Source organism: Protopterus annectens, chromosome 5.part0 (genome assembly GCF_019279795.1).
Source record: "Protopterus annectens isolate FY-2018-M chromosome 5.part0, PAN1.0, whole genome shotgun sequence".
Classification (NCBI taxonomy): domain Eukaryota; kingdom Metazoa; phylum Chordata; order Ceratodontiformes; family Protopteridae; genus Protopterus; species Protopterus annectens.
Window position 1 is genome coordinate 970,865,744 of NC_056735.1, and position 13,188 is coordinate 970,878,931.

The 13,188-nt window shown below is 37.9% G+C and overlaps 1 protein-coding gene across 1 annotated transcript in view; it reads left to right on the forward strand.

Moving 5' to 3' along the window:
• The first annotated feature begins 831 nt into the window (after nt 1-831).
• The window catches only part of LOC122802299 (beta-arrestin-1), a 915,058-nt gene continuing 902,701 nt past the window's right edge, over nt 832-13,188 (forward strand). The window contains exons 1-3 of the mRNA XM_044071946.1: nt 832-1,236; nt 7,012-7,055; nt 7,143-7,173. Of these exons, the coding sequence (XP_043927881.1) occupies nt 832-1,236; nt 7,012-7,055; nt 7,143-7,173 (480 nt within the window). The remainder of the gene's footprint in view (nt 1,237-7,011; nt 7,056-7,142; nt 7,174-13,188) is intronic.

Consider the following 13,188-nt stretch of genomic DNA (forward strand, 5'->3'; position numbering starts at 1 on the left):
TGTAAGGAATGAAAATATAACTGCAGAAGTTAGTGATCATATACGACATGAAGTAACTTTCTGGAAAAGTTTTTCTTACAACCTCAATGACAATTCAGTGACAATACAAAATGGCGAGTCAAAACCCATTTCTTTGGCCGACAGAATTAAAGATTTTGAAAAAACATTATTGATGTATCGGAAATTACAACTTGAGAATGGGTACTTAGAGAAAAATTGAACTATGCAGCAAGTCCCTCATGGACTATGCTGCTGGAAGTACCCTAATGGAGTTAAGAACAATTCAGACTTTATCCATGAATTGCATGTGTTATTTGACCATACAGAAATGGAAATCATGAAACTGATGGTCAAATACAATAAAATGGAATTGGAGAAACTTTCTAAATAGCTGGATGAACAGAATACATTGCTGCAGAAAGATTTGCTGTTTGAAAGCTTCAAAACAAATTATGACAATTTATTTGTTAATGTGGAGGGTATTTGTAAAAATATCTTTCACAGAAAGATGAATAAAATTGCTCTAGATGCCAGTGAATATTGGCTAAATAAGGTGCATCCAAAATCAAGTGGTAACCATGGTGATGATCAGCGAGTTACCAGTGACAATGCACGTTTTGAGGAAGAAGTGATGTCATATACTAGACATTGTGAAAGTGAGCGTGAGCCAGTAGAGGCCCCTTTAGGGCAGGAATACAGGCCTTCAGAAAGATTGAGAAACACGAGCTATCAGAAGCCCAATTATGTGCAAAAACAATACAAGGACTATGTCGCACACGAGGCTAGGCCGAAAAACAGCAAATATCATGTGGGCAATCAGCAGAGGAGATGATGGACCTTGCTATTTCATTACTTAATGAAGTAAATACTTTTGGTGTTTCCAATGGATGCAGCTGTGGGGCAACAGGACAAGGTTGTGACTGTTTAATGTTTAGTGACTATGCCAGTGGTGGCGAGTGTAACAAAGCAGCCTTTATTTGTCAAACTGAGCGCAATAATTTTATTCCTCACAATATTTTGCGTGATGATATCAGTTTGGGTTGTGAGGAACCTGATTGTACTTTAATTAGTAGTAATGCGGGACCATATGAAGTTGATTCCCATTATATGCATTCATTGGGAAATGTTTATGATATTGGACAAGAAAGTACGGACATTTTTCCTGAACAATTGATGCATGGTGTAGTTGATGATAATGACATTTTTTTAGATAATGAAAATATGTTGGCTGAGGAGGTAAATGATTTTTACACTGCTTTGGAACCTAATATTATTAGTAACACAGAAGGCAATTTTAAAATTTTTAATTATTCAGGTAAAATAATTGACACAAAGTACGCTGATTTCCTTGCAAAAGGCTTTACATTTGTTCCATCTAGGAGAGCAAATATAGTAGATTTACTTATTGATTTGAAAATGTATACATGCAAATTGAATCTAGCCTTGTGGTTTAAGGAGGGGACTGTCGATAATGGTGGCATTGATCTAATATATTGATGACTGGTAATAGGTTTTGCCTTAATGGAAAGGATATATCTGTTAGGGGGCATTATAATTCTAGAAGTAAAAATGTGGTTTATTTGGCCAAATGTTTGGAATGTCCAGCATTTTACATAGGAATGATTTGTAGGCAATTAAAAGATAGGATATGTGAACGTGTCACTGATATCAAAAATATGAAGTTAACCAATGCCCTGTATAGATGTGCTAAAGAATATCAGAATCATAGGTTTGGATTTTTAGTGGTTGAACAAATAGTAAAGGATGCACAGGGGTTCATGGTAGATGAAAATTTGAATATTGCTGAACTTAAATGGCAGTTGTTTTTAAATGCCACAAAAGCCCCTGGAATTAATGAGTGTGTAGACATCAACTGTGTGTTAAAGTTTAGAAATATTTTAGGATGATAAATTTATGCTTAATAAGGTATATGAGTTACAAATGTTCGGTTTTTATTATATGTGTATACATTATTTTTATACATATATACATTTTTAATAAGTGGTGTACTGAACTCATCTTCCCCTCACCACAACAATGAAGAAATCCTTTATGCCAATCTCAAACTAAACCTAAATGAAACAATCAATATCATAGGATGCTATTTCCCACCAGGACAAAATATTATACCTCTAGAAAATCTCCAGAGCTGGGCTACTCAGGAAACCATCATTCTCGGCGACTTTAACATCAACTGGCTATCCTGTAATAACAATCTCCCAACCATTTACCTTAATCTCCATGGGTTCATTCAACTCATCCAATCCCCTACCCGAATCAACAAAAACCCTAACAATCATACCTTACTTGATTGGATCCTAGTCAACAAAGCCCCTCACTCTTACCTACCAGGCTACTTACCTGACAGTCTTAGTGACCACTCCCCCACTTTCCTAATTCGGCACCAAACACACAGTCTGAAGCCCATTATTCACAGGAAAATACAGAACAAGTCCAACTTCAACCCCAACACCTTCATCTTCTCCCTGCAAAAAATTAACTGGTCACCACTAAAATACCTCAACCTAGATGAGGCTGTCCACTTCTTCAACACTACCTTCCTCTCCATCCTAAACACCCATGCTCCTGTAAGAAATGCCAAAGTCAGATCCAGGAGTGCCCCATGGTTACAAAAGACCACCAGAACCCTAATGAAATCCAGATATAAGGCCTGGGAGCACTGGCGACTAACAAAAAATAACTCAGATAGGCAGTCATTCCTTGAACTGTGCAATAAAGCCAAAAAGCATATACAATTAGACAAATCCCTCTACTATAAATCCACCCTAAACTCTACCAACCACAACCCTAAGCAATTCTGGTCCACTATTAACACTATCCTCCACCAAGGGAAGGTTGATACCCCCCTGCCATCCATTCACCCCTCCTCCAGCAGTATTGCTGAATCCTTCAATAAACACTTCACTGAAACTATAACATCTCTAAACAAACAACACTTCCCTACAACAGCCCCCCAACTCCTAACCATAAACACCCCACTCCACTTTTCTTCTTCACCTCAGTACCTACCTCCAACATAAAAAGACTATTGTCAAAACTTAAACCCACCAAATTCGCAGCTGACAACCTCCTCTCTGAATACTTGAAAACTGCAGCTGATACACTAGCCTACCCAATTTAAATTCTAATCAACCATTCCATAACAGATGGCTTTGTTCCCTCGATATGGAAAATATCCCACATCATTCCCCTCCACAAAGGCACCCCCTCCACTGACCTCTCCAATTACCGCCCCATTGCTATCCTCTCCCCTCTCTCCAAGATACTTGAAAAATGTATCAACACCCAGGTTTCCAACTACCTCCTAGCTAATAATCACCTCCCCAAAACCCAACATGGTTTCAGGCCATATCACAGCACTACCTCTGCTCTCCTTCACCAACACTATACTTCATCACAAAAACAATGGCCTCTTTTCTACTGCCATATTTCTAAATCTCTCAAAGGCCTTTGACATGGTATCTCATGAGCTACTACTCTTTACTCTCCCCAACCACTCCTTCTCATAATCAGCCTGTAACTGGTTCCACAGCTATCTCCATGGACGCCAGCAATTAGTAATCTGGGATGATAACCTATCACCTCACCTCCCAGTTACTCTTGGAGTTCCCCAAGGGTCTATCCTTGGCCCTCTGCTATTATCACTTTTCACTAACAACCTACATACTGCCACCACACAAGCATCTCTTATACAGTACATAGATGACTCTACTCTCACCTGCTCTGCCCCCACTCTATCAGAACTACAACAAATCACACAGGAATCATTCTCTTCTGTAGAAAGCTGGCTAGCCAATGCTCAGCTCCTACTCAACCCAAGTAAGACAAAACTTCTCCTGTTCCAAACTTCCAAAGCCACCCAAAGCACCCCCACTTCAACATTCTCACCAAAGACAATACCATCATCTCTCCATCAGAACACACAAAATTAGTCGGTGTGGAAATCAAGAACAAACTTCGATTTGACACCCACATATCTCTCACAATAAAAAAGTTCACAAGAAACTTGGTGCATTATATCGATGCAGCCAATTCCTAACCAAGGCAGCTAGAATCTCCATAACAAATTCCCAGCTAATCTCCACCCTACTCTCTGCATCCCCCATACTTACCAACCTTAGACAGACAGACCTACACAAGCTGGATGCTTGTTACAACAAACTTGCTAAATTTGCCACTGGAACCTCCTACCGCAGCCATCATTGTAGCTCCCTTAAAGAACTAAACTGGCTAGAACTCCCACATCTCCTTCACTTTAGTGAAGTCACCCTCGCTCATAAACTTATTAACCACCCCCTTAACATCCCTTCCCTTCAAACCCTTCTCCAACCCTATCATTCCACTAGGCCCCTAAGATCAAGCAACAAAAATAAACTCACTTTTCTCAAGCCCAAAAACTCAGCAGGAGAAGCCATATTTTCATGTACTGTATCTAAACTTTGGAACAATCTTCCACCCTCTATAACTCCTCTACCTTCCATCAGCCTTTTCAAGACTGCACTCAAATTCCACTTAAATTTGCACTGGCTTTGTCCTTGTTCTAATCCAGACTAGCACCTCCACCCTTACCCTCCCCCCCACCTAGACTCTTAACCCAGCTATACTACCGACACTATTAACCACAGTCAGAATTAGCTAGTTGCCTTTACATACTTTAAAATCTTGCCTGACAACTTTGTTACTAATACTATAAATGACAAGAAACTATCTTAACTTGCAACATTTACTGTATATACTGTTGATAATCAATATCTTGTTATTGTATTAAAGCCAGCAACCTGTAATGTTGTTTATTATTGCTGCAACTTTGTATCTCTATTTATCATGTACATGATGTGGAGCTTTTCTCCCTGGGCATCCGCTGAAAAAGGACCTGCGTCCAGTCGGAATTTCTCGGTAAACAAATATAAATAAATAAATAAATTTAAAGTTTAAGAGATTTTGTAATTGGATATCATTAATATTAATCAATCAATTAGGCATGTATTTAAGGGTTGGGTTGGGGTTATTCCTTTGTTCTGATGAAGTCCTGAAAAATTTGGGATGAAAGCACTTAACAGAGGCACTTTGTGAAGTTGTAATAAAGGAAGTTTGGACTGCAGCTTGGGTTGACATATTTTCCTATTGGTTATTTGGTTTATTCATGAAGAATTGGTCATGGTATTGTAAGGTGAGGGGCATAGCCAGGTTGCCTCACCTGTGACCTGAGGTGGTCATTTACTGTACAGAACTGCAGTTATTCTCCCCTGATGTCACTGTCAGAGGTGTGCAATTTGTAACATGAAGGGGTGGGCAGAAGTGGTTGGGTGCAGTGGTGGCTGTAAGTCCACATCAGCCACCTGAGGAGACATATTACTACCTGGATCTACATATACTACCTCAAGCAGGGCCCATTGAGGAGTTTGGTTGATGCTGACTGACCTCTCACTGCGTCTGGCCCAGACAATGTGGAATAAAGGAGGTGTTCCCCTTCCTTGTGTGTCATCTCTCTTTCCAATTTGTTGTCCAGTTCTGTCCATCATCAATATCCTCCTCTTGCCTGTATGTCTATAATTCCACTATTACCCTCAAATATGTCTGCACCTTCCCTGTCAATCTTTGTTCCCTACTTTTAAACCTCACCCACTTTCTATCTCTTAACTTATCCTTGGATCCTTCCATATCTTTCCTTCTCTAATCCAAAAAGTAAAACATAAATTATATTCCTGTCCCTACTAAAAAAGTATACCCTCCCTTCCCTTCACACTCCCATTCTTACCTCCCTTGGTTCCCTGTGTATGTTCCCTTGCTTGCTGTACCTATTCCTAGTTTCCTTTACATCCACCTCCACTCTTTTCAAAGGTCAAAAGATAAATATAAACATTGCTGCAGGTTCTTTAACATAGCTTTTAAGCTTTTCAAGTAGCATCACTATGTTGCATATGTGCACACACTTAGAACAATGTTTACAAACCACAATTAAATAAAAGATTATATATACGGCACATTTCTTAATTATTTTTTGGAGGGAAGGGGAGTGTGGGTGGGATCATGATATTATATATAGGTATAGACTGTATTATACTTCTAAACAAAGGGTAAGAAAGCAAAATGTTGCATGTTGGTGAATGTTGGTAAAATCATTGTGATTTTCTTTCCTTGTCTGTATGCCTTCAAAGCAGCTTAGTTACGTAGTTGATCATTTCCTTCCATGTTATACTGTTGTCTGCAAAAGTAACCTGTTTTATATAATGGCAATTTTGTTTTTCATTCTTGTTGTTCAGTTTTTAGAATTACTCTTCATCTTGTTCTACCTTTTTGCCATTTATTTAATTTTCCCTTCACTGGGCTGATCAGTAATCATTGCAGTAAAATATAATTTATCTGCTATTTTGTCATTTTATAACATTTTGCTGTATAATGTCAAATACCATATTTTTGCTGAAGAAAAAAATGCACATTTAAACTGCAGTCACTCACATTTGTTTTTTTTTTTCAGTTCAACAAAACTGTTATACTTACTCCATTAGGGAACTTTATGATACCATTAATTGGTAACGGAAGCATGTTGATAAATAGTACTTCAGACTGGTACAACTGTAATACAGATAAAGATACTTTTGTTTATGGTGAGATTCATGTTTTATTCTCATGGTTTGAAATAGAGATTTGTAATTGTCAAAACTATTTGAAGAGAGTATAAGAAATTATCTGCACATCTTTATAAAAGAGAAGTGGTACAAAAGAGCAATTAAACATCAGTTTTTGAAACAGTACACAAGAGTTCCGGACCTAAAGACAGCTGTTTCAACATGCAGTATGAGTTTACATATTTGGCTAGCAAGCTAAAGTGTAACCATCTGCTTTGTTGTTTACTATTTCAAACATAACATGCACCATATGGTCTGACAAGACTGCTTTCTTCATCGAGTCAATGATTTTGAATACTAAACACCCAAGATGACTCACACAAATGGAATTTTACATTATATGAGTAATCAAGCAGTCTAGATAGAAAGAACATCATTAAATAGAATATTCTCCCATATAGTGCTGTATGTTTAACTTTGCTATGTAAGTGTTAACATCCAGTGTTGCATTTTATTTTTGTAATTTTTCTCATTTTGTTTTTCTTCTTTCAGGGTATTTAAGAAAGCAAGTCCAAATGGAAAGGTATGTGTAAACAACTATCTTATTTATCTGAATGGAAATGTTATTATTTCTGTTTAGCTCTGTATATATTTTTGGTAATATGCTCCTACACATTTAATTGCTGGTGGCAATGTAGTACTTTGCATTATGTTATGTTTAGCAAGTGGCATAGAAATGCAATGGTAATCATCATCAACGGTATAAATATTGCCATGATAATACTTAGAATTTTGTAAAGCTGCCTCTTGGACTTGAATATAATTTTCTGCAAATGTTATCAGTGCATGACATAGAACTATAACACGAAAAAAGGCTGACTGCTCACTTTGAAAAACAAATTGTTTTAATCATTAGTTCCATTGTAGGAATTAAATACTGCTATTATTTCAAACAAACAAAAAAATTATTATACCATGATCCCCCCAAAACGTGCACGCTGATTGGCCAGCGATCGAGTTATACTAATGGAAAAGGTCCGTCGCCCGGACTTTTTCCATTAGTATAACTCGTTTTAACATTGTTCGCTATGTTAAATGGGTTTAACATAAGCAACGGAGATCTCCGTTGCTTATTTTAAAGCTGTCTTGCTATGTTAAACCCATTTAACATAGCGGAGAAAGCAAGATCTCCGTTGCTTTTTATGTTAAATGAGTTTAACATAGCGAGACAGTTTTAAAATAAGCAACGGAGATGTCCGTTGCTTATTTTAACTGTCTCGCATGTTAAACTCATTTAACATAGCGAGACAAAGCAACAGAGATCTTGCTTTCTCTGTTGCTTTTGCCACTCTGATGTACTGCGCAGGCGCAGTACATCAGAACTGCCGGATGCCAGACATCTGCGGAAGGGCAGTAAACAGGCATTATACTATGCCATTATTTAAGAAAAGTAACAGTTTCTTTTCTTAAATAATGTCATGGTATAATAATAATAACCACACTTCTGTGTGGGTAATATTAAATATTTACGGTTGGGGCTTTTGTTTGTCGACCAAACCACGCCAACCGTGGGTAAATTTAGCATTACCCACACCCAGGCGTGGGTTATTGCTATAATATTAATCATTAAAGTTGCTACACAGGAGAATATAATTATCTAAGTTAGTAAAGATATTTACATGCCATGCACCCAAAACGCCTTCTGATCAGTTTTTTTTTTTCAAGTTAAAAAATATCAAACAAACCAGGAACTAACACAGAAATGTATCCATGAACCAAAGAATAACAAGCTTACACTGTGGAAAAAACAAACTTTAATAAACTATTTTGAACAATGCTCACAAAATGAATAGAACAAGTGAGACAAAACTACTAAAAATAGATAAGCGCGTTCATGCCTACTTGTTGCACTTCATCAGATCTAAGTCAAGTTAACACTAACACAACTTAAATACTGATCTTATTTCAAAATCACTGCCTTAACACATATGGTTTAGTAGAGCTTTTACAAGTTACACAATTATTCAGAATAAGTTGAGTCTTTATTAAGCTGAAATGCACTGTGAAGCTTCATCAGTACCCTTGCTTCACCAGTTATTATTCTCAGTCATTCAGCCATGTGGTACATGCAACTACAAAACAGATGTTCTTAAAGGGACAGTCCCACGGATTTTTTGATTGTTTTGATTCAGCCTTTGTTTACATTTCAGGTTTGCCTTTCTAAGCATGCTCACCTTTGGCTGAGGTGGGTGGGGAAGAGTGCCTGAATGAAGTTTCAAAGGTGTTAGCTAAATTCCATCTCAATTTGCAGTTGTACTGACAACAGCTCTTCCTGTGAGCCATTTATTATTTTAATACATGTATTTTACCCACTGAGAAAAGTAGCCTTTCAGGCATTTTATGACCTAATTGCTGCTGCTACTCTAGAAATCACATCAGTAATGCAAGGATTTTAAAACATATGTAAACAAGAGGTTTTTTTTGTTGTTTCTTTAATTTCATATTTTATTCTGTGCTGATTGTGAATCCTGGCCTTCTGCAACAATTTTATGACTTGGTTCCTACCAATAGAAAACATCTGAGTAAGGCAAACAGTAGTGGAAACTGTATTTCTCTTTCTTTCATGTTTTACTGTATTCTGATTTTTGAATACTAGCCTGGCATAGTGACTTTCTGACCTGCTAGTAATGCCATAGAAAGCAAGTCTGTGACAGAAGGTTGGAGTATTAGTAGACAAGCTCTTCTGTTCCTTTTTCAGCTTCTAGTTTGATATATGCTGATTTCTGCATACTACTAGACAAATGCACTATTTTTTAATGAGTGGGCTGCTTGTACATCTGTAGAAGAAGAGTGATGCAAAATGTAAAAATTAGTATACACTGATGTCCCTTATCCCTGGCACAGCCTTCTTTATGTTAAATATGAGCCAGGGGGTCTACTTCAGTTGACCGAAATGCCAGTTCGCCGACATGCAAAACACCGAGACCAAACAACCGAAAACACACAATACCGACAACTCACAAAACCGAACACCATTACACCGACACACAAAACGTAAACTACACATTACACACAATTACATATCCACTAACCTTAACCCAAACCCTAACCCTAAGGTCCGACACTACTGCACACTTACCCTACCCGCACCCTAACTCACTTAACCCACCCCTAAACCTAAAGTCCATCACTATCGCACACTTACCCTACCTGCACCCTAACCCTAACTCACTTAACCCACCCTAAAACATAAAGCCCGTCACTATCGCACACTCACTCTACCCGCACCCTAACCCTAACTCACTTAACCCACCCCTAAACTACACTCCGTCACTACCACACACTTACCTTACCCGAACCCTAAGTCCGACACTACCGCACACTCACCTTTCCCGCACCCTAACCCTAAATCCCTCACTATCGCACACTTACCTGTCCGCTCCCTAACCCTAAATCCCTCACTATCGCACACTTACCGAGTCACACTCACACGTTCCCCATGTCGGTCTTTCGGCTGTCGGGATTTCACCTTGTCGATCACCCTCATTTTCGGTCATTTGGTCTCAGTCTTCTGCGTGTCGGCGAAGTGGTGTCTCGGTAAACTCAAGTAGACCCAAGCCAGGAGCTGGGGGCATAGTTCCCCATCCAGTGTAAGTCAGTGAGGAGCACAGATCCAAAGATTAGTTTATCCTGGGAGCTGAAACAACACTGGAACTGTGGATTTACAGGATATTTTAAAGTAAAATGACACTGTGGATGGGAGTAAAAGTGACATGTCAAAGTGGGCACGACTTTTGTCAGCTTAACTCAGACCCTAATTTTAAACACTGGGATTTTAAATTTACTTTATAAATACATATTTTTGTTGATGTCATATGAACTATGATGTGACGTGATGAGGTGTGTCATAGTATGTGAGATAGACATGGACTAAGTACCAGGATTATGCAAAGACAACACACTTCTGGCTTAATTTTCCCTTTTCTATGCATAGGGATATTTAATATATATTAGGCTTGTTTGTGCATTCCTGAAGACAGCTTGGCTCAGTACAGCTTGTTCACAACTAGCTGAGGCAAACATATGTGGATATCCTGACATATGCACTCATTTATTACTGCTGTTCATAGAGATTAGTGTAAATTAGCCTAATTTACATACACAATGTGTAAATGTGCCTAAATTTGCATGCATAAGTTTAAGATTGCCACATTATGTTGTGATCACTTGAGATAGCTAACAAATGGTTTAGGAAAGTGTGAACTTTCTCAAGTAAGATAAAAATAGCAATAATATTCTAAATTATTGGGAAGCAGTTCATACTGGTGTTAGAGAACAATGATTAGCAGGAGACTGCATCTTTCATTGATCTGGTAACCAGCTGAAGATGATTCATGTTAAAAGTGATGACATGAGTGTCATTTACAAATGAGAATTCTTGACAGCAGCAGAAAAATTGTATGGGAGATAGTAATAATGGTAATGTGAAACAATATGCTTGAAATATATATTTGTTTGTCATTTATAGGTTATGCTAGACAAGATATAAGTACATGATTAGAAATGAGTGAAGTCTGACATTATGCATTTTCACCAGTGTATTGTCTTGTCAGGATACATAATGCTCTACTGTGTTATTTGTAACTTTCACTCATGAATGAGAACTGGCAGCGTAAATACAGAAAAGTGGAAGGGAAAGGATACCACTCTGTTATCAATAGCAAAAGATGTCAGTGAAATGATATGTGCTTCAATAATATTATTATTACGCATTTGCTGATGATGGTGTAGAGGTTAATACAACACAATTTTAAGTGGCTGAAGTTGGACTTGTATTATGTGTAAATGAATATGGGTGTTGTCTCACCATAAATGTTTTAGTACTCAGATCTTTGATGATTTATTAGTGATGAAAGCAGACACGCCCTCATTGCTGTGCTGTTTGGTTGATGAGTGCCTCATCTTTCATTATCTTAATTGTGTGTGTTGTTTTAGGTAAATGAATGATGCAGCAGTAGGGATCCAGACAGTCCAATAACAATTTTAGCCATGATGAGAACTGCATCTTCATGGCCGCCCTAATAACATATGGCAAACACCTTTTTTTGGAAAACGGGAATCCAAACAAGCTGAGACATCAAAGGCCTGGAACAGGGAGTTATGGGTTTAAGTGCCATTGGTGGAAGGAAATGCACATTAACACAGTGGAAGAAGTGTGCCAATGATATGGTAGGATGTTCTAGAGCAAAGGCAAATGAATGTCATTTAACACCTGATGAGGAATACCTCCTTTCCATTTGGGGGAATAACTATGAAACAGTTGACGGTAGCACTGGTATAATCAGAGATGGTGTGGACACTGGTATTACACACATCTGCAGCATTAACAAACATCTGTTCAGAAAAGTTGGCTTGACATTATAACATATTTACCTGGAGGAATGAAAGGTCAGGACGAATGATGACATGTAACGTATGACAATTACTGTTAACAGGTGAACCTTCCACTTTTGCACATAATGGCATTGAAAAGAGTGTGCATGGTAATTGTCCTGCATACCTTTTTATACAGCATACAGCAGTGTACACCAGTATTTGAGTAATAATATATCCAATACATTCTTTATAAAGTTAACAGCAGAATCCAGCAGTTCTACTATACCAGCAAATTTGGAGGATATCAGCAGCATAATGGCTGATGGTGATGATGATGATAATGTAGTTATATTTATGAAGCAACCTAAGGAAAGTAATACACAGTCATCAAGTTTATGGTATGATCTATCACCCCACGACATGTTAGTAACTCTGCAGGAATTCTCACTGATCACAAACTCAAGTACATGGGGACATTACACTGCAGGTTGTAGGTTCATAGGTTAGTACTAGGTTAACTGCCCTTACGAGTCATTTTAGGCCTAGCCAATTATCCTCTGTGAGATTCAAACCCTGTACCTTGTGTTTGTAAGGCAAACACCTTAACCATTAGGCCACCCTCCCACCCCTATGAACCTATAAATATGCACCTTCATGAACTTTATCTTTAGATGTCATGTATAACACATTTGACCCTGACCTTCTGTGATTCAGGCATTTCAAGTACCTGCAATAAGAAATATGAAGCACTGGATTTATAAACAATAATATCAGTATGTAACTTGAAATTCAATGAGTTGCCACCTGTGTGCACAGTGTAACCCGGTATGAAGGCACTCAACATGTGCAAGCATTTTATTCCAAAAATGGTAGTTTTTACAAATAAAGGAAATATCTGGAAAGAAAGGTGTAGGACATAACATTCAGATAGCACTGATTTACACCATTAATGGTCTATCCATGATCAAGAGTTTCAGTTCAGCAATGATACTGCTAACAATTACCCAACACAAAATAGTACACAATATTTAGAGAAACACTCCTTAAAAATATCCTGCCATCTACAGTATCACTGTTGCCACTTGATCCTTACCACTGCACAACTAATGGTTTAGTTCTGAGGACACAAGTTGTTGTGTACGACAAAATGAAATAATCTGATGAGCAGTACCTTAATAGAGAAAAGTAAATAATTTCTAACATATAATATTTAAAATTGAGG